Below are 23,302 nucleotides of genomic sequence, written 5' to 3' on the forward strand. Positions count from 1 at the left end.
GTCCAGCTCTTTCGCAGACAGGACTTTGAGCTGCCTGCCAGGTTCTGCAGCCTGTGAGTTGGATCCAGCTGATCCAGCCTCTCTCACATGACTCAGGTCAAGCTTAGGTAACCAACCATCTGCTTGAACAAGTCAGCAGCACACGGGGTGCAGCCTTAACTAAACAAGCTATTTCTGGCAAGGTACAGCAGCTCAAGGCTAACAATCCCCTTCCATTTCCCTTGAGATGGACAGGAGACCCTCCCTGTAGGGAAGAATGGCAGCTAGGAACAAGGCTGTCAGGATTGCCAGACCATATCTGTCCCAAAAATTCCTGTATGCATGAATTATCTGAAACATTAAACTCCTCACAGAGGCACAGAAAGGCAAAATAAAACTGAATTCTTCATGAATTTCTAGTCATCATCTATTCCCAAGACCAAATTCAACCATAAAAAATAGCAAAACTAATGTTAGATTTGTAATTAACAAACTTTAATCTATAGAAACAATAGATTTTATTTTCTCTCAGATTAAAATATATTCATTATCCTTAATAACACTCAGGTTAAATTAATAAGTTTAATTACAAAACAAAAAGCAACAGAAAGCAGCCTTCTGCTATTTTTTTTAATGTGAGAATCAAATACACTGAACAAGGAACATCTGGGTTGCACTTTATTTTAAATATTCATACCATTACACAGCAGAGATTTAAAAAAATAGAAAAGGTAGATAATATATTTCTGTGTATTCAAAACTTTAATAACATGAAAAACTATGTTCTGTATATTCTATGTTCTAAACCTTAGTGTTTAGACTCAAAAATATATACAGAGAACATATCAGTAGTTCCACAAAATAAGGAAGTGACATAATCAAGCAGTGATCACAAAACAGCTGTACTTAAATACAAAGCTATGATACTTTCAAAATCAGAATTGGGGGGATCAGTCCAGCAAGAAACAGTTTAAATATTTTAAGGTGGCTCTCATTAGAATAGTTCTTAACTTTTAAATTTAAATGCTGCAATCTGACATGAACAAAAATGAAAGATTTCTAACACTGGTAGTGAATTTTAAAAAAGCATTTTCTAGGAGATAAAGTTTAATCTTCTCCTATGAAAATGTAAGTTATGAAGCAGTGCAAAGTATTAGCAGATAAATCAGTTAGGATGACATTGTGTTACAAAAAAAAACCAAACAAGAAAAAGTCAAACTGAACATCTTTTTGTGTAAGGGGTAAATTTAAAATGAGCCTCCTATCACAAAGGGCACAGGGTACACAAAATCTCCTTAATTTCTTGAGTTCCCTTTTAATCAATAAAATTAATGTGCATTTTATATAAATATGGAACTTTGTGAAAAACAGATGTCCAAAACCAGCTTACTGAAGACAATTTGTACATCTGAACCAGAAAAACAGATAAGGAGACAAGAATTAAATTAAAACAGATAAACCTAAAATGTCGCAGAAGTAACCATAAGGTTACAGCAGCAGGTTTATGTGTATTGTCTGAATTATGTTACAACCAAAGTTACAGGAAAAAAGAGACTACTTCCAATCCTACATAATATTTTTAAAAAGCTAAAATCTCAGGTATAATATACATGTATACAATTATATTTTGAATTAACTTATTTACAAATTTGGTATAGGGACAGGCTCTTTGTACAAACTCTATTTGCACAAACTTCAGTCATACAGAGTCCTACCAAAGTGAAGCAAAGCAACGATTACATAAATAAAGGTTTACATTACTTGGGCTCTCACATATCAGGTCTATGAACTGAAGTTACAAAATATACATATTTGCCTTTCATACATATTGCTTTTTACATACAAAAAACCCACTTTAGGAAAATAATTTGTAAAGTGTTAAAATGTGTAGAGTTTGACAGCAGAAAAATCTAAGTCCTGCCATATGGTTACAGTCTGGAACAAACTGCATTTTTTACATTATGTTACACATTTTTTAAGTAATAAAACAGGAAACATTTGCATCCATAGTGCTGTGTATTTCACTAATACAAAAAAATTTCCTGTATTTTCATAATATCTGTACGACACAGAGGGCATTCATTAAGTAATTGAGCACATTCCTTACAGGCAACTAGGTGACCACAGGGAATGAAGACAACTGACACGTCCTTAGCCATACAGATTTTACAGAGCTTTTCTTCCTGCAAACGTCTTAACTTCTCTTCAGTACTGAGGTCTAAGGAAAAAAGACACATAAAAGGAAGTTAACATACTTACTACCATTGAATCTCTCTTTTTTTTCTCTTTACACACAAGGACAAGGTGTTCTTCATATGATTTAAAGGTCACACCCTTAAAAAGAACCAAGAAGAACTACAAGAGAGGAATCTCAGCTGCAGCATGGAATCCTCTCTTTTATTTCCCCTTGTATCCCATTACATCTCCCAGGCCAATACAAGCAGGGAGTACATCTATCTGCATTGGTAAAAGCTTGAAATACCTGTACAATTTAGGATATGCATATTTCAATCAGGAACCATTCTCTTTTCACAGACCTCCCTCTGACAAAATTTCCCCAAAATTTGAGCAAAAGGTGAAAGAAAGGCTCGTTGCTACTGGTTAAGTCTTTTGGATTTTATTTCTTTTTCTGAGTTTTCCCAATGAGAAAATGAGGATGTGACTTCCTTCCCTGCCCCCATTTTCAAGATGCCCAGACTTCAAAAAGCTTACAATCTGTAACACAGAAAGAGTCAATCTGGCACTGTACATGAGCTCTTTATTATTCCAATATGCCCCATTTGAAAATACAAAATTCAGACACCTTCCCCTGCCACTTGGGGGAAGCTCTGCACAGCCAACCACCAAAATAAGGTCCAGTTGCAATGCAAGTTCTTCTTCCCCCAGAATGCCCTATTAAAAATCTTAATGAAAAGAGTGGGTTGGTAAGATCTCAGCTTATCATGCCAAGCAGGTGGTCTTTGCCCTCCCTATGAATTCACCCATATGCTTGTCTTAAACTACAAGTCTCCTGAATCAGAACTCCTGCATTTGGTCTGTCTGCAGAGTGCACCACAAGGGCTTTCTGAGCATGACTTGCATGTCCCAGCAAAGGTGGAACATAAATAACTGAATAGAAACATCATTTAGATGCACACTTGTTCTTATTGGCCAAGAATAAAGACATTTCTGCCCCAAGCAAAATGACATACTGTAAATAAATGCCCCCCACTGTGACTTTTTCACATTGAATACACCAAATAGGACAGTGTGTCCCTGGGCCTATTTCACTTTGCCACATCTATAGTTCATCTCATACCTATATTCTTGCTTTTATTTTTAAATATAATTGTCACAACAATTTTGGGTTTTTTTGTTACCACATACAACCTTTCCCAGAAGCACACTAGACTGTCACTGTTACACACCTGTGAGATACAAATACTACTTATTTTAGAGATGATATTTATAAATGCTGCTACACTCAAATATTTTAACACACAGTTTGTTCAGGTTTGTTTGCTTTTTTTTTAATGTCCCAAACCAAATGTCTTTAAATTTAATTTACAAAACTGTAAATTTACCATAGGTAAGACTGGGATCAGAGGGCAGAATAAACAGTTAACATTAAAAAATATTTCACAGACTAAAGAACTGATATGAAAGTACACACAAAGGTTTTGTAACTGAATAAGCTCATCTTGCTCAACTGGGATTTCATTTGGTTCTTCATCCCTTGTATTTTCTTTATGAGCACTTAGGTCTGCTACCAGATCCTCAACAGATGTGTGACTTTCTCCAGTCATCTGCAATCTCTTTTCCATGGTGTTCCTAATCTCAGACAAACTGAAACCCATGGCTATGGCACTTTGTACCAAAGGATTCTGTAAGAGACCATCTAAAACAAGAAATTAAAAACAAAACAAAAACACTTTAAGAAGGATGAATCTGATCTGACAGTATTGATTACAGTACTCTAAGACACATATTTGCAAACAAATATGTAATCAAAGGAACTATACTTCCAATTTGAGAATTTTGCTAATTGTTAAGACTGCAGATTTGAGTTTTTTTTCTATCCTAGCTTTCCCAGTCTCCCCTCATCTATTTATATTATGGAAATCCTCCTAGATTTGCTGTTAAAATCAACAACTTCAAATTAAATAACATGTCTCATATAACTACCATGACAAATTTTGTAGCTGAATATTAAATGACATTCATCCAAAAAGACACAATGGATAAGTAACATTACATCAATTTTAATTCAGTTCAGAGAAGGAAAAAAACTTCATACATGTGTTGAGAGAAATAATTTGAATTTATAAAACCAAAACACAGCACCACCAACAAGCAAGCAGGTCTATCCATGGCAAGACACAACACTGCTTGGGGAAACCATTATTCAGTCTATTAGACCTTCCCCTTCCTTTTACTTATCAACATTGTTCAAATAGCAAAATTTTTTAATTTTTAATTTTTAAAAACAAAAACTTTTTTTTTTTTTTAAATGTTCCTTTGTTTTAACTCTCATAAATGAGCAGTATGGGAGAGATTTCTAAGCAGGTTTTGTGTAGCCACTCTTACTATCAATAGTTCCATTCCCTGGGATGAAGCTGCTTGACTGGCCTCCTCCTACCCTGGCTGTTTTGTCTTTTTATTGCTTGGTATTTGTGAAAAGCATTGCAGGAATGTGTAATTCTGGAAGACATAATAAACTACTTCAGCCTGCTCAGCTTCCTGGTCCTTGCCACTGGACAGACCAACTCTTCCTGCCCCGTGAAGAAGGGCTGTTTCTGTTCAGTGTTTAGCATTCACACCACAGCACTACTAATTCCATACTCGATGCACACTCACTAGCTGTAAGACTGAGTCCTGTACAAACTTCTTCCATGGTTCACAATCTTTACAATATTTACCAAATTGTAATTATATTTCCTCTAAGAGAAATAAAATACACTCTGCAGTTCTTTAGAAGCAATGAAGTAATGGAAGAGTATCATCCAACATTTTGCCTGTAGTACTTTATTTTGAAACATAATAGAGTTATTTTTAAAATTAACCATTCCTGTCACTATACATTCAAATATGGCTATTCCAAAATAGGGGGAAGCTGTTTGTTTTAAACAGATACCTTTAGGAATTATTGTCCCTTCAGCAGCTTCTGTCTAAAAGTAAAACATAAAGAAACAAAATTACAATTCTGGAGAAAGTAGAAGGAAATACATACAGTTACAAATTAAAAAAATAGCTATTTGATCTTAAGTTATTTTAGGGACTTAAACTATTTACTCTGCTCTGAACAACATGATCAGTATTTTCTTATAATTTTAATCCATCTCTGCAATAAGCATATGTACACAATTCTTAGTCTACAAAAGAATTCTAAAATATTATCAGTTTTACATTTTAGTGACAAGTTTAACAATGTTCTACCAACAAGAAAAGAAAATGTATCTGCTATTATTCATCATCAACCTTAGGTTCCCAGGCTATACAACAAATGGCACCTGTTCAGTATCCAATATCCAACATTCACAAGGTGCCCTGGCTGTGACCCATAGCCCAGGCTATGGGGAACTGGGAGATGGCTACACTCTGACTGACAGAGCCAAAACACACTGCAATTCTTTCACTTTCTGCCACTGAAAGTAGCACCAGGTGGATTAAATGATAGGCATGTAATGAAAAGGTAGCTTCATATAAAAATTATGTTTATTTTTTCTATTTTAACAAGATTATTAATAAGCAGGAAACTTACTGTTGAATCCCTACATCCATCTTTTAAGTGAACGTTATTTATAAATTCTATCCCCTTTTCATTGCTCACAAATCTGCACCTAAAAATAAGAATATTTAGATTTAATAAAACTGCATTAGCAGCAAAAATTTGTTACATAACTACGGAAGCTTTGATAAATTTTCTACATCATACAGATTACCTGCTTTTAAAATCTCTAAATGTTTAGTCAACATCTGTGATGTCACTGTAATATTTCTAAGAACATCTTAAACACTTAAGCAGCACTTATCTTTCCCACATTTTTGGTGAAAAAGAAAGCTTAATAGTTGTTGGCCATGACAGCTCATGACAGATCTCTAAATGTAAAGGCTCACTCAAATGAAAAACAAACATTATGTTAAAAAGCTGGTTTTTTTAGTCTTTCACAATCAAAGCAAACAGTCACTGGTGAAACAGGTGCCTTCCATGCTTTCTTTCATGATTTTCCAGCCAGCCTTAGCCACTGGGCAGAGCTCTTCCCTACCAGAAGACTTAGGGAATGCCATAACTCCTTGGAAAGAGTTCTCCAGCTCCAGCAGTCATTTCACCTTCAGGAACAGACAGCTGCTGTGAGACTGACACCCTGCCACTGAGGCTGATGTGCAAAACCTCAAAACAGATTTTAGACAATATTGGTAGTCTTTCTAAAAACTACTTCTGCTGCTGCTGCTGCTACTACTACTACTGACTGAAATCTTTAATCCTTTCAAATTAAAGAGAACCTTGTTTTATATTCCACGCCACTAACCTACTTCAGGTTTGTTTGCTCCCTGGCAGCTCTTTAGTAATTTTGTATCTTGTATAAGTTACAAACTTTTACATATACAAATCTATTAAAACAACCACTACAATGTAGCCCTTTGATAACAAGCAAAAACCCTCAGATACATAGTGACAAAACCACACAATTCTTGCTGACAAAGCAAACATACAGACATAGATATCTTCCCTTTAATAATGCTACAAATAAGACAAAATTATTTGCATAAATCTAAACAGTATTAAACCATAATCAGCCTTCTCAAGCCTTTATTAGTATGCTCTGTCATTAAAATGCAATATACTGTAAATAAGACTCAGACACACACCAAGCAAGCACTAAGGGATACCTTACCCAGGAAACCATTTGGCATGCTGGTCCCAAGGGTCTTCATTTTCCTTCCATTCCTGCAATCCTCCACCACAGTGGAAACACACAACATGATCACCATTACCTGAGGAGACACACAAGAATAAAGTTGCATACTTTGTGCAGGCATAATACCAAGTTTTCAACTACAATGTTATTATAAGAAAATAAGTATTTCTTTTAATGATTTACAATTTTAATTGAAAAAAACTCCCTTTTAACAGAGGACAACACAGATTTGAAACAAATGTTCAGGGGAGAACTCAGCTTAAAGATATACAAAATAAGAGAAGCAAGTTTCCTGAATTTTATTTTAGTAAGTAATTACACAGACAAAAAAACAAAAGCTGAAAACACTCTGTTATCATGGAGCTCAATCCAATGGTAAACAAGGCCTGAAGAGGTCTACCACAAAGAATGAGAGATGTTTACATGGCTTTGTGGACCTCCATTTCCCATTAAGATCAAGAGGCCCTAACCAGCAATAGCAAAACCAGCTGAGGAGAACTGCATCCTCTCTGTTCTAGCACAGTGATCCAAGACTGCCCCAGAAACTGCTTTAATATTGTTTTTATTGGAATGAGAGGAGTTATGGATAGTGTTTCCACAGAGAGTTAAATTCTTCTCAGGCCACAGGGAACAGTTTTCACAGAAGTCACCTGAAGAGCCCTCAGTCTGATAAGCTGGTGCCCAGTTAGTGCAACTCCACCATACAGATCTTTTGGTACTTTCATGCACCCAAGGAGAAATCAATAAAATAGTTCTAGTGGGTACAAATATTGCCCAATTTTAACCTATAACGGAATATGGCAAAAATTTTATTTATGGCCACAAGTAAAATAAACATAATGATGCTATAAAGTTCTGAGACTTACTAAGAGAGAAGTCAAGTAAGTTGAGAGCAAGAAATTACCCCAGATAATCCCCTTTTCCTTGTGACTGAGTAAGAGCAGTACTTTGCACCTGTACAGTATCTCCCAGGGTGGAATTTCAAAGGTCTTTAATGGTACTGTGCAATTCCATCTAATTTAGAAACCAATGCACAGAGATGGTGTCTTATCCAAATCAAACACAACATGTCTAAGAGTAAAAGCTCTTCCACTGGCACCACTGTCTTCATAAAGTAGGCAGTAGTGTTATTTGCTGGTTTTGGGTGTCCTCATGCCATGACAATGCAAACTCCCGTGAACTAGGTACAATGGCACACAACCTGGATTCTGGATTGTCTTGTTCACAGGCTTTTGTACAGGCCACAGGCCCATTCCTTACACCTCAGGTCTGGAGGACAGCACTTTGTTTCTTAAAAATTATTAACTCAAATAATTGTCATTGTGAAAGACGTATTATAAAGGTTTAACAGGCAAAAAAAATACTTGGTTGTTTTACTGCCAAAAATAAACTTATGATCAAGTCCACGCTTTGCTAGTAAACACACTTGATACAATGTATGCAATTTTACATAAGAACTGTGAAAAGCAGATTACAGAGTAAAGAGATTCTGGCAAACTGTTTTGTCGGACAATGCCCTTTTCTGACCCAGAGATGGGGCAACTGAGAGATGTTTTAAAAACTTTTATTCCATTTTCAGTCTCATGAGAAGGGTGAGACAATACTGATGTTATAATTCAAGCTATCACAATCAGAAGCCAGCTATTTCTTCTCTACAAATCCACTTCCCACATTGTTTCATAAAAAAAAAAAAAAATTAAAATTCGGGTTTTTTCCATAACAAGACACTTGCTCATGAACAATTTCTTTGTAAAAGGTATTAGTCATTTCAAGGTCTGGCTTACCTATGCTATAGAACCCAGCTTCTGCAAGTTGCTCCTTGTCAACAGGATATATCCAAGATAAAAATGTTTGTAAACGTTTTCCATATTTTGCCATAGAGGGGTTCCTTGGGTGCTGTGCATTGTTCAGACCACTTATACCAAGCTCAGAAGGAATAGATTCACTTGAAACATTTCCTACATCCCGGCCCAGAACAAAAAAGCATTTGGGAAAATGCCTCTTGTGTTCTGACCAAGCTCTGTCACCGGGTTCCCAGTTCTTCAACTTTCCACCACAACAAAAACATGCCACTTGGTCACCAACACCTGTATAATAAAATCCAGCATTAGCTAATTCCTGTGGTGTCAGCTGCCCATTGAGGGGCCAGTTGTGAAAAGACTTTAATCTTGTTTCTTCACTGCACATAGCAGGATTTTTAGGATATAAACTATCTGACATATCCACAACCTGCCTAGTTCTCAAAAGGTAATCTGCCTCCACATCAGGGTCATCCAGAGCACATGGGAGGGCTGAATTGCTGGTACCATTTTCAGTTCTATTCTGGTAGTTCTGGGTAACAGGATCCATGTCACTTTCCAGAAAAGCAGATTCAGTAATAAACTTGCAGTTGGGGGCAAGCTGTTTGTGTCTCTCAACTGCAGAATCCCCAGGCACCCATCCTTCAACAGTTGTATGGCAACTGAAGCACTTCACTTTGTCACCTTCTCCAGTATAAACAAAGCCAGCTCGTGCTAGAGCCAGCACGGAAACAGGACAGTCCTGTGGAAATCCAACAAAAGTTCCCCGTCGCTCACGTTCCCGCGCCCATTCCTGGGCGCCGTCAGCGTCCGCGGCGGCACAGGCTTCCGAGCTCTGGGGGACATGACACGTCATCTCTTCATAAGCAGGGCTCCCCGGCAGGTTTCCTAAACAAAGAATATATGTTTTAGTTTCCCAGACAGAAGGATAGATCATACCCATATACAACCCTGGAAGCTGGCTAAATTCAAGTACCATCCTTTACTTATTAAAATAACAACTCCTCCTCTTCTCCCCCATTTTACCCTTGCCTGCATTACCTGCCACATAGAAGCAAACACCAAGGTATCAAAACCAAAATAACAAAAAATTTGTAAAGAAAAGCAGAAAGATCAAGATGTCTTAGAGGCCTATAAACACTTACCTGGAGAACATACAGGTTTATAGCTTCAAAAGTATGTTCTACTTCTTAAGAAAGATTGCAAGAATGAAATCAACAAAACACTTTAATAAAAGTTCTGGCCAAAATGCTTCTCAACCTGAAATACAAAGTTACTAAATTTCAAATAATGATCTGAGCCAGACCATTGTTGCAAGATTTTAGAGCTCAATTCTCAAACACAACTATAGATTATCCTCATATGAAGGCCATGACATCCCTGGTGGGCAGCAACTGGTAAAACCACATCAAAAAGAAAAAAGCTTTTTTACTTAATTGCAAAGACAGACCTCAATTTATATTTTAGCAAAATATCTTGTGAAATAAACTATCAGATATTTCAATGACCAAAGTGTTGGGCATTGCTTTAAAGATCAGTGTGTTGGGAATACCCAGCACTAGTGTTCATGTCCATCATACTGCTTCCACTTTTCCACACCCTGCCTACACCCTCTAGAAAAATTCCTGTGCCTCTGCCATCACCCCAACTTTTCCTCCCTTCCCTATGTGAAGGAATGTCATTCTTCTTAGCACTTGTCACACATTCCTACCCCTGCCTATACTTTTCCAGGGTGAGTACCAACTGCCAGTTCTGTCTCATGTCCCTTCTGTGCCAGAAGGCTGCTAAGAGCACTCAAACAAGCCCCATCTTTGCTGAGGATGAAACAAAGCAACTTGGCTACATCTGGTCCTATGCAAGAACCACAAACTGACAGTCATCACCTTCATCCCAACATGGATGAAGTCAAAGCACAGTAAACATTCATCTCTTGTCCAGACAAGTGCAGTGATACTATTAACTTAAAAAGTCTTGGCTATTGCTGATACATATCTTAAAAGTGGTAAATTAAATTATGAGACTGCCCAAATAAACTTCTTAGCACAAAGCAGTAATAGCTCACCAATTAGCAAAAGAAAGGCATGTAAGGAAGAATAGAGTATGTACCTAACTGAACAAGTGTTCTTCTCCATTTTCTATAAGAATCCTGAAATAGATCTATTTCCAGTCTGTATAAGGTAGGCCAGCACACAAAAATATAGCTTCCTCAAGACCTGAATTAATATTGATTATGCATTCTGTAATGTCAGTGCAGATGCTACAATGATTACTTCTATACCACCACATTTAGCTTCTACAAAACCTTTTTTAGGGTTCAGAAAGGGGAGCAGGAAATTAAAATGCCTATGTATTGCTGCAGGATTGCTGCATCCTCTGCCAAGATGACACAGATAATTAGGCTATGAGCAGGTGAAGAAAACGTGACGTCAGACACCTGGCATGGGTGCTTCATGTAATAATGGACACGCGACTGAGCACCAGCCTTAATTCCTTCTGTCTGTCAGTTCATGACTAATGTAATAACACTACAAATTATACTGTGGCTTTCTGTTTTAGCTTAGCAAATTCAAAAATAGCATCTGAATAAATTGCATCGACTGACCTCCATATCTGACCTCTATGTTTGTTTCGACTTTGAAGGGCAAAGAAACCCAAACCAGTAATTACATTTTGTAATATGAAAGTTGCCATAAAACATGTATTTTTTATATACATACATATATTGAAAACAATTTTTTTTATAATGAAATCTTAAAAGTTTTTATGTTTATTGCTAATGTTTAGTTCCTTATAAAACCTTACATTAAAGCCTCTAGAACTGTTCCTGTAAAGATCTCATGACCTTAAGCATCTATCACTACTACAGTGCATTCATGAAAGAATTACCATGCACTTAGCTGCACAGTAATTTCCTTATCTGTGTACCTGAAAGACTTTCTACCAGAACACAAAGCCTACCTCACATCCTTCAAAGACTGCTTCTCAAACTGTTCATTGAAAAAACCAAAACAAACGTATTTGGCTTTTGCTGTATGAATAGCAGTATACCTCTATTTCTATTGTATTTATATAGAAATGAGTTCTGAAACTGTGAAAAAAAAAATTTTCCTATTAAAATTTTTTACATTTTAATTTTTTTGTTTTATGTACATTAGTTTTTTCTACAATGCCACGAATACTTCAAAAATCCTTCTGTTAACATGGTTAATAAAAAAGAAATTATGCCCTTCCCATGGTGATAATGAAAATATTTGCCACATTTGGATTCTCTGGAGTCAATCCTCACAATCGAAACAGTATGAAAAGCACATACCAAGAGAGCAATAAGTACTGGCACAGAAAGTACAATCACAACAGATCGGTTCTTAATTATGAACTAGCTTTTTCAAATTATATCAACATAATTTAATGAGCAGAAAGGTTCAAGTATCATTCTAAAAGCCTCATCTAACTCCTGCAAGGACAGAAGCAGGGCCAGTCCCTCCCAGGAGGAGGCAAGGTGTGACAATGCTCCAGCCACACCATGAAGCCTTCCCTTACAACAGCCCCTCGAAACATGGCTGGTTTACATTTCACTACAGTTTCATCTATGAGAAACATCTTTATCAAACATTGAGGCAAACTCCTTGCCTGTGTAAGTACTGTTTCATATACAACATTAGCACTACTTTAAATAAAGTATCATGGTCAATTATTTCTATTTCAAACAACTGTTAAAAGCAACTACTCAAAGTGTAAAATTACAGCTAGCTTAGGAAGACTACTTCTGCACATGTTTTTTAGCAGCTGCCTAACTCCAGTTAGTTAGAATAATGATCTAGAACAATATCTGGCACCATAACAGCACTCAAACAAATATTAACTGTAGCAGAAAAATGAATGAGGGTAAATTTTTTAATAGCTTACAGCTAAGAAACATAAACTCACAAAAATCTGCCACCTAAGACGGGCACACAAGACTTTACAATATATACCAGTAGCCAACATGAGGTCAGAGTATACTCTATGTATACTGAAATTAACAAAGTCATTTTGCATAGGTTTTAATTAACCACATGTGAATTAAAGGAAGAAGGTCCAGAAATGTTAAAGATCATCTTCTCTTATAAAACCTAGATATTTCAACTATTATTGAAGCATTATATATATTTTTATACAGTGAGTAAACAAGTCTATTTTAGCCTGAAAGGCTTCCAGAAGCTAAGCCAAGCTTAATCCTGATTTTAAACATCTGAAGGCTATTTGCCACAAGACACCACCTTCTTTCAACCTGAATTAGCAATCAATATAGCCTACTGATTACGTTTCAGAAGAAAAAGTAGAGACAAAAATATATAGCAAAAATGTTAACTTATTCAGAATGCAAAATTGTACATTGTGGATCTGCAAAACAAACATGTTTAATTCAGCTTTGAAAATACTGAGAGGTACTGATTTCATGCAAAAATACAACATGATCATATTACCTAGATTTTAAAAGTTTCAAAGGAAATGTACAAAACTCACTTTTCCCTTTTAAGTATATTTTACTAGATTTGATTATTTCCATCCTTAACCCCAAACTAGACTGGCATTATAAGGAGTTATTTTTAATTCATTTACATGACTAGCATGGCAGTAACCTCCAAGTAAGAAATCTACTTGCACAGCCTCATGTTCCTGACCAAAGGGTACATGCTAGTATTTACTGTTGATTGAATTTTGAAATGTGAGTAGTGCACCAAGTAAATATCAAACAGAACATACTGCACCAGCTGACACACAGATTATGCATATGTCACTTCAATGAACTTCAGTTTCTGCTTGCTCAGCTGCAATTAGATCAAGGAAGGTGCATGCTGCTAACTGAAAACCTACTTATAAAGATTAAAACTACCACAAACATGATATATTTAAACAGTATTTGAAATTTTCAGTGTATTTATATCTAATTATCAAGAGCCATTAAAAAAAAATTCTGTTTAGATATTTTTGATTTATTTTAGAAAGAGGGTGTGTATCTACAGAATGCCTCCTGATTCAGTGCCAAAGCTTACATAACCCTATCAACTCAGCTTTATTTGTCTGTTCTTCCACCAGGTCCTACTTAGCCTCCCGTCAGGGTTTGTCATCACAGGAAGTCAGTCAGCTGCTCAAGGTTATAGTGGGCTATTATACCCTCCTAATTTCTGACTTGAATCACAAAGACTTTCATGCTCTCCCAGTCTTCAAAATGTACATAACCAGGCCAACAGAAACATACCATTCTGAGAACTATTTACACACTATGATTTTCTTAATGAAGAAGTCATATGGGTATGGAATAGAGAAATAAACAAAAAAAGATGGTTTCATGGCTGCTAAGGGCAGAGAAAGAAAATCCTTTTGGAGAACTTCCAAGTTAAATGTCATCAGAACTTTAGCTGTATATGAGAGGGAAGGAGTAAATACCAGCTTGTATAGGAAAAACTGGCATGCTGTAGCCCAAGTAAGATACTGCTTTTGTGGCTAAGAAACAAAAAAACCCCACTGAGTCAACAGGGGTTATTAAAAACAACAGCCAGTAGTAAAAAATACCTATTAGAATCTGCAGTGCCCTGAGATGCACCTTTCCTGTTGAGCTGAGCTTCAGCTTTTAGTGCTACATCCCTCTTTCACAAATAATTTAAACTTCTAGTTGAAGAAAAATATGGAAAAAGAGGACTTTTTCATAGATATTATGAAAAGGGAGATATTATGAAAGAAATAATAGGGAGATATTATGAAAAGAAATTTCAGCTACAGCAACATGATTCATGCCACAGCAGAACTGCTGAATCTTCTGGATTCTAAGGCAAAGCTGGAGAAGCACCGGGCTGGCACCTCCAGCCTCAGCCTCTGGCGAGGGCGTTCCCTGCCCCACCAGTGCTGCCTCCCACAGCAGCTGTGCTGCACCCATCGCTCAGTCACTGAGTGCAGCCTGAGGGAGAACAGCACCCTGACACTCAGCTGCAGCCTGAGGGAGAACAGCCCCGACACTCAGCTGCAGCCTGAGGGAGAACAGCACCCTGACACTCAGCTGCAGCCTGAGGGAGAACAGCACCCTGATTCCTTCTGGGGTCACAGCAGGAATGCTTCGCTGCTAAAGAATGGGAAGAATCTGCATATATACATTCATATATAAAGTGTGTGTGTTTATACACACACAGCCCTCATCATCTTGGAAACTTGGAAATCTCTCTTGGATAATCCATCATATTTTATTTTTAACTTTGTCAGGAAATGGGGGTGACTTGGAAACTAATTCTAATATTTTACCAGAAACAAAATATGAAAGTTGTTCCTGTTGAAAATACTCTGCTTGCCTTTTTATTTTATAAGAAACTCTCCAAATCATTGACAGGGAAGGACAATAATCTGCAAGACATGTGCAGCTTCATTTTACATTTTATATGATAGGAGTGACAATCAATTCAAGCTTTGCAGCACGCATTCTTCATCTTAACAGCCTTTCAGTCTTCATACACAGCTATATTTTTCATGTTTAAAAATCTTGTGGTTTCTTGAGCCTGACTTTAAATCATCATGTTCAGAATATCTTGGATTAGAACTCTGTGAAAAAGATCCCCTGCTATGAAAAATAAAAAGCAGCAAAGGACTAGACGCTGTTAAACAAAACAATACAAAGGTACTTACAACAGTTTTCTCTAAGGATTTGGTATCCAATCAGACCAAGCATAGCAACGGACTAATCAAAGCAGATACTGGTTTCATTGCTATTTTCCACCAATCTTTAGAACAAATTCCAATATTTACATTCCTGTTGGTAAAAAAAAAAAGAGTTCAGAAAGCTCTTTCACATAACCTTCGGCATTGTTTGTGAAGCCACAAAGCTATGACCAAACAAAACCGTTTAAAAATTCTGTCCCTTGGACAGGTAAGCCGAATTAAAATATAATCTAAAGCTGAAAGAGTCTGAGGTCAGGGAAACTCTAAAATGTTGTTAGATGTTTTACTAAAACTAGTAAGGGACATAAACTGGGGGTACTCCTTAGCATCCAAAGACAACAAAACAAAATCCCAGAATTAAAAACTAGAGGGCAGCAAAAAGGAGAAAAAATGTAAAGCAGACAGTAAAATCCCGTGATCCAGACTTCTATCTCCTAGGAAATTCTGTGTTTGATTATAAACTGGATTTCTGGAACTCTTCAGCTCCCTGCAGCTGTGCCACCCACCTTGGGAGGACAGCAACAGAGAGAAGTCTTATCACAGGTACATGCTGGCAGAAATTAAGTCCATTTTCATACTTCTAAAACTGAGATATGAACACATATTTCCTTTCTTTTCTGATAACAAATGCAAGTCTGTTTTGTATCAGTGGGAGCAGTCAAAAAAACCCACAACCAACCATCCTCATCAGCATTCTTTCACTTTTGCTGCTGACTGCAAAGGGCAAGGTCAGAGGAGATGCAGATCATTAACTTATTCCTTTGCCCTTCTTGGCCAGTGCTGTAGGTGCCAAGCTTTTCATAACAGGAAGTACTTGGGATTTTTTAAAGCACCTCAAAGAAAACTGCAAAGCAGTCAAGTAGATAGCAAAAGGAAGCAATTAAGAAAATTAAAAATATCCAGATAAAAGCTTAACAGGCCAATTCATCATACAAAAACTTGCTTTCTTAGAGACAATACTTCACTGTTGTCTTCTCTGTTAGGTGGTGATTTATTTCAGGATAAGCAATGAGTAATTAAGTAAATCTGTATCCTACCTGTTTGTCCAGGTATTTGATTAAATAAAACGTATTTGACAAAAAGGTAAAAGAGGGTTTTTTTCCTGCAGTTGGTTGCTTTTCCTTCAAAGTTGGTCTACTGTAAGATCTTACAGTTTCTACATGCTCATTTAGGAAACTAAATTCTCCTAGTTAGCTATATGAGGTATTTGCATTAAAACTGCAATGTAAGACTGTAGCAGTGAGGGGATATGGAAGTAGTGCTGCAAACACATCTGTACTTTGCAGCAGATACAGATTAAAAACAGGGCAAAAATTACCCAAACTGAAATGCATACTTACACCCATTTACAGGGCTTTCAGCAGGAAGACAGAAGCATCAGACAAATAGTACAGAAGGAGAAACACACTTACTGTTAAAGAGAAATATGATAAGCATATGATCAAAGACATTGTGCAAAAGAAAACTGCTTGAACTTAAATTACTACGGAAAAAAATTACTTTGAGTGAACTTGTCCTTATAGAATTCTTAATAACTACTGTAATCTAACAAAACTGCATTTTTATAAACAAGAAGCACTTCTAGCAAGTGATAGGCCTCATAAAAATTAAAATAATTAAAGAGTGGGCAAGGAGTGATAATATTCAAGTATGTCAAAAGAACCACAGAGACCACAGAAGCGCTTATTAGAACAGAAAATTTTTCATCCACTTTCGCAAAGAGCAGCATTGAAGGTTCCAGCCGGGGCACGGCTCGGGACAGGGTCTGGGCTCCGCCGGGGCAGCCCCGGCCCGGCCCGGCCCGGCCGCTCCCGCGGGGGGCGGCGCGCCCGTCCCCATGGCAACGCCTCACCGGCCGGGACCTCCCGCCGGCTCCGGCAGCGCCCGGGGGCAGCGGCGGCCGCACCGGCCCTCGGCATCCCTGGCACCGCCGTGGGGGCAGAACCGAGGGACCGAGCCGCCCGCTCCACGCGGAGAGCCCCGCCGAGCCGCCCGAATCAGCGAGAGCCCCAAGGCGGTCAGCCGGGGAGCCCGGCCTGCGTCCGGGTCCCGCCGCCGCCCCGGTCCCGCCGCTACCGCGGGCACTCACCGGGCGCATCCCATCCCGTCCGGTCCCCGGCGCCGGAGCCGCTCTCGGCAGCGCTGTCATCAGAAGATGGCGGCTCCCGGCAGGCTCAGCGCCTGGAAAGGCGCAGCGCCCCCTGGCGGGCCGGTGGGGGCGCGGCGGGCGGGCTCCCGCCGGCGGAGGGCGGCGCGTGGCGGCAGCGGGAGGAAGTGCAGAGCGGCCCCTCAGCCCTGCGGCCCCTCAGGATTGCCTCGCGTTCTCCTCATCCTCTTCAGCCCCTTCGGTTCCCACTGCCCCGCTTCTCATCCCGCTCAGCCCCTTCGGTCCCCACTGCCCCGCTTCTCATCCCGCTCAGCCCTTTCGGTCCCCACTGCTCCGCTTCTCATCCCGCTCAGCCCCTTCGGTCCCCACTGCCCCGCTTCTCATCCCCCTCAGCCCCTTCGGTCCCCACTGCTCCGCTTCTCATCCCGCTCAGTTTCCTCGGCCGCTCGGCCCCACTCCTCAGCGCCTGCCATTTCTCCGTCCGTTCAGTGCCTCACTTCCCAGCGCTCCCGGCTCCGTGCCAGCCTCGCCTCTCCTTCCTCAGCACCTCAAGCAGCCCCTTCGTGTCGCACCATCTTCTCCTGAAGGTTTCACATCTGGAAAATGCTCATCCCAGCGCTCTCCTTGCTCTCACCTCTCGTCCCCGCAGAATTACAGTTTGTTGCGATTTAAATCTGTTAAACCACATTTTTTTTGAGACTTGAATTTTCAAAATCAGACAGAAACTTCAGGCTATTTTCTTTGGTAGCTGAAGCCAAAAATTATCTAATCATTCTCATGGTTAAGACTAAGATGGTCCTGAACATTAAAATCTTGCTTTGACCTTTTTCTGTTTTTTTTTTAAATCTCAGGTGAGCTCATTGCTGACCCAGCACACTTAACCAAGCCGGGGTATTTGGCTGTACGTTGGGGACCTGATTCCTGCTATCCTCAGAAAACCCAGCTACTTTGAATAATGTTCTCAAACTTTTTTTGTTTTCCCCTCGTGCATGTCAACAGCAGGAACTCACTTTTTCCAGACCATATATCCCCAAAGACTTGTGGCAGAGAGTGTGGACAATTTCAGGAGAAGCAGTGTAATCATACAATATATTAGAATGTTTGCAGATTCCAGGGCTTACACTGAAAGCCCTTTTGATTAAGGACTGCTTCTTACTTTGTCTTCCAGCACCTACTGAGACCACAGTTTGATCCAAAGCTTGTAGTTATTACAAGTAACTATTGTATAAAGTAAGTAATGAAATAGCAACAAACTCACTTTGATTGATCAGAAAAAACATGTAATGATTATTCAGTAATCAAAACCAATACTCAATAACTTAGGATGCAATTCCACATACCACTTGCTCTTTTTTTCAGAAAAAAATGACCTGCAATCTAGAACATAATATTTAGTGATGCAGCACAGTGGTGATGCTGAGCCTATAAGAAATAAACAGCTCTATTGCAGTACTGAGTCACATCCATCTAAACTTATTCCACATCTGTCCAAAGCCAAGATTACTTATTTAAGAATCTTTGGCACACAATAAGAGGTTTGCACCTTAACACTACAATGTGAAAATGAATATTTAATCTCCTAAGTCCTTGTCATACCACATTATTAATACATTCATTAGCAGTGATTTTCATAAAGGGCCTTGCTCTATTGAGGTTTGATACTTGTCCAAATGAAGTAGGCTGTTTTCAGAGGTCACAAAGTGGTTTTGCAAAGACCCACTTTCAGGTTTTGATGTCTAAATCAAGAACTACGGTAAACATTTAAATTGAAAAGCTCTCACCCCTGCAGGAGCTTGGATTAGATTGCCTCCCAAAAACCTTTCCACCAAAAAATAAGAGATAAAAGAACTGAAAAAATCACATCATACCAAAAGTACAGCCTCTTTGAAATTTTCTTTACACAATCGTGCTAAAAATTTCAATCAGTTATAACCTGTTTGAGTCAGATAAACATAAACTGGACTTAGCACACAGTTCTTTGACACAAACTGTTTAGCCAACACTGGGTCAAGAGTCACAGAGGTTCATACAGGAAGCTGTGTTTGTTGACATAATCCCTAAGAAATTAATGTAATTTATTTCTTACTCATCTTATTGACTGATCAGTTGGACCATTAGTACCAAATTAATGAATGGAGTGAAAAAAGTTATGCAATCCAGAGCTGGGATTTCAGAGGTGCAGCAAGGAAGAAAATCAAATATGGAAAAATCACAAAATGGCGACTTGACAAGGAACATTTTCTCATGATTATGACAATAGAAAATTGAATAACTAATAAGTAACAGATGTCTGAAAGTTGTCTTTTCCCTTGAATTATATCCAGTGCTTTCAGTACCATTGGAAGAGGAGATTCAGTCATTTGATAGGAAAGCCATGCATTTCTATGCTGGTCCAAAGAAAATCAAATCTAATTCTCTCTTCCAAAACAGTACGACATTCTTTTTCTTTATCCACAGCATTTACTATTACAGCACATCCTTTCTTTCTTTTTGTTGCAAGCAGGTGATAAACGTTGTTCTCATTACATTTTCATGAAGGCAGTGGAAGAGTCTGAAGGGAAGTTTGAGGAAAAATAGAGGCATAATTACAGTACAGAAACAGGAAAAGCTGAAAAAACCTGATGAGCCTTTTCAACTTCAGCAATGAAATCTTATGCAGGACAAACATTCCTATAACTCCCAAATCCACTGTTGTCAGACAATGCAATAAAATACCTTCTCATTAAAACTAAAACCATCAAATAATGGTAACAGTACTGAACTTGATAATAACTTTTCCCTGTGGGAAAGTTAGCATCTAAACATGTAAAAACCAGATCTTCCTTTGATGACCTAGTATGCTGCTGCTGCTAACTGGAAGTTCACTTCAGGGTGATGTCAAATCAGAGACAAACTGTTTACATTCTTTCACAATCCACTGAGCAGATGAGCTAAGATAAATGCCAAATGAAGAGGAAAATGCAACCAGTGATTTATCTTAGTTCTGTTTGAACTGATTATTGCAAGAAATAATTATCTAGAGCTGGGACTTTGGACTTAGCATGCATGTGACATATGACTACATACATGGTTTTCTACTCATAATTCCTTCATGCTGGAATATTAGTTCTGGCACACAGGTACTATGTAAGTCTGATATAATAAGTAGAAAAATGGCAAGCTCAAGGCAATGCTTGCCTATTCCCTGCATGTTTCCATGTTTCCCTGCATGTTTCCATATGTATGCTCTGACAGGAGAAAAGAGACAGAGAGGAGCAAAGAGGAATGCTGTGGTTAACAAACATGTCCCTTTAACTGATCACTTTGGTCATTAATTATCCCCACATCCTGTTGATGATGTCTGACAGTTCTTATGTATGTGGGCAACTCAACACGACCATCTAAATCTTAGCAGAGTAAGTTTATTAAATGTTTTATATTGCTGTAGAAACTTAAAAAAATATATTCTTCACATGTCAAAGGCAGATATATTTAATTAAGGATCCTCCAACCTTGAACTCACACAAACTATCAGAAAGAGATGCAGCAGCAGAACAGAGAGCAATGGACAAGGTGCCCCAGACTGCTTTCCACACTAGGATCAAGAATGAGGAATCCCAACTGAGACTTCCAGAAATAGCTTCATTGACTCCTAATAGTCTGCAAACCCCTAGTTTAGGTAGGGGTTCAGACTTTCTCTGATTATCATTAGCCACAGACACACTTTCATTTTAACATATTTGGTATCTGGGGTGCACAACCCAAACAAGGGTGTGGACTGTCTTGGTAAGAGCCTGATTTACCAAATTCAGGTTTTACCTTCAAACCTTCATATTCTCTCATTATCAATGCACTAATACTGTTAACCCCTCACAATAAACCAGCACCAGGCACCTATGCCATGGGATAAGTGCCTGCCAACTTCACTAACAGCCACACCAAGAGCTCTGGCAAACTGCAGGTACTGCCCACCCACTGATAAGTGGTGACTGTTTGCAAATGTTGGCTTCCTACACTTCCTGCATCACCAGCACCCAGCCAACCCTCCCCAGAGGCTCCAGCCACCTGGAGCTTCTCTGCACACAGGCCAGAGGAGAGGGGCAGAAGGACGAACTGTAAACTGCAGAGCTGCTGGCACACCAGCACGGGCTGCCTGACTCTTCCAACAATGCAATGGTTCCAGCACAGGCTGGGAGTAAGGCCCATTAGATCAGCTTGTCTTCGTTCTCCAAATAAACCCCAACAGCAAGTGTCTTAGAGATCTCCACTTCTGCACTAACATTTTGCACTTAGTGATCCTGTGATTAAATAAATAATTATCCTTTTCCCTGTTTTTGTAGGTTTCGCTGTTGCTCAAAGCTGCTACTGAAACAGAGATTTTGTGAGGGGTCTTTTTGTCTTTCCTTGTCAATGATTATCAGAAAAAAACAAACAGGATTCTTCAGAGCTATATGCTCTGATGGGAGAGAAATACACATTGAATAAGTGAAACATACTGTCAAGCAAAACTGATCTGCTGCCAACCAAATGCTGTTCCAATCACATTAGTCCAGGCTTCGCTTCCAGCACCATTTCTAACAAAGCCCCTTCTTCACAGGCATTATGCAGAAGAGTTTAATTAGTCTTTCTGCCTTTCATTATTCACCAGCAGGTTTCATGAACATACACAGAACACACGAGTTAAGCCTTGACCAGGAGATATCCAGGCTAATAGGGTTTGGAAATGGAACCTAAATCTACAGCTGGCTCTTGCCTGTGTTGGCAAGTGGTAAGAAAAGCAAACAATTCTGAGTGAAACAATGCTGATTTCTGTGAGCTGAAAACAAGCAAAGCTCTCCATAATGGTGTGATCCTCCACATTCACTGATCTTAATTACATCTGGGACATTTTATAGTTCAGGATGATGCAATGACACTGAGTTTAGCTATGAAAAAACCAAAAAGTTGCAAGATGTACTTGACAATCACTAAGAATGTTTCTCATTTCAGTTGTCCAGATGAATGGAAACAGCCAGTATTAGCTAATGTTTAGGATTCTTACTTGTCTAAACAGCTTTTACCAAATGGAAATCATCTGAATAATGTGAAATCCTGCCTCCTTTGTACCTTTATTTCTTCTGTGTGAGAATTTAAGAAATGTCTATAGAAAAAGAACAGGAGCAGTCGTGAAACAATTACTGTTAAAAACAAAAGGGGGAATTTAGAATGGTTAATTCTTACATGGACATGATAAAAGAGCCAAATAATAAGAATAAAAAAAAATTATTCCAAAAAGTCATTCTTAATTGTCTGTGCAGGAAAAGTAAAGCAATCAATTGTTTAACCCTCAGAGCAGATAATAAAGTTGTGCTGTGTCACATGAATTCCATGGAACTGGTTAATACAGAGGAAATGAGCTGTTGGATGTTTTATTTCTTTTGCTTTTGTACATTTCCAGCTCTTCCAATGTCTGTAGTATTTATTTAGAAAACCAAGAATAAATACATTTTTGTAAGATCCAATTACCACTGATACTTTTCTAGCTATGTATTTGCTGGATAATGTACTACACCCTTGAAAACCTTGTATTTACTGTTCAGTTAAATAACTTCCTGCCGCTATCCAGCTGTTACCATAGTGGTGACACAGGCATTTCCTTTAATGCAGCTGGGACAAAGCCTTCAGAGTACTTCTTTATTCAGGCAGGAAGCACAGTAGGTGACTTAAGACTGTGCTGTGACATATCCTGCCTTTGCAGGCATCATTCTTCCTTCTTTTCAAAATTTTATTTTACTCCATTATTTAGAAAGGTAAATGTCAACCCGTAGAAATAACAGAAAGAAACACAAAATTGTCGTGACTTTTAACAAGGT

General features: G+C 38.5%; 1 protein-coding gene across 4 annotated transcripts; it reads right to left on the reverse strand.

The window, feature by feature from the left end:
• Nucleotides 1–581: 581 nt before the first annotated feature.
• XIAP (X-linked inhibitor of apoptosis) lies at nt 582–17,596 on the reverse strand. Of its 4 annotated transcripts, none has more exons than XM_059858914.1 (9): nt 17,454–17,596; nt 15,332–15,455; nt 9,823–9,937; nt 8,663–9,565; nt 6,855–6,954; nt 5,720–5,798; nt 5,093–5,126; nt 3,632–3,856; nt 582–2,197 (listed from the first exon to the last, which is right to left on the reverse strand). In XM_059858914.1, the coding sequence occupies exons 4-9, from the start codon at nt 9,531–9,533 to the stop codon at nt 2,004–2,006; spliced, it is 1,503 nt and encodes a 500-aa protein (XP_059714897.1). In that variant the 5' UTR covers nt 9,534–9,565; nt 9,823–9,937; nt 15,332–15,455; nt 17,454–17,596; the 3' UTR covers nt 582–2,003. The 4 variants fall into 4 exon arrangements, with proteins under 4 accessions (XP_059714897.1, XP_059714895.1, XP_059714894.1 ...); XM_059858912.1 differs by lacking the exon at nt 9,823–9,937 and adding an exon at nt 16,705–16,775 and having other exon boundaries at nt 17,454–17,500; XM_059858911.1 differs by lacking the exon at nt 9,823–9,937.
• Nucleotides 17,597–23,302: the final 5,706 nt, after the last annotated feature.

This window comes from Haemorhous mexicanus, chromosome 14 (assembly GCF_027477595.1).
Source record: "Haemorhous mexicanus isolate bHaeMex1 chromosome 14, bHaeMex1.pri, whole genome shotgun sequence".
Taxonomy (NCBI): domain Eukaryota; kingdom Metazoa; phylum Chordata; class Aves; order Passeriformes; family Fringillidae; genus Haemorhous; species Haemorhous mexicanus.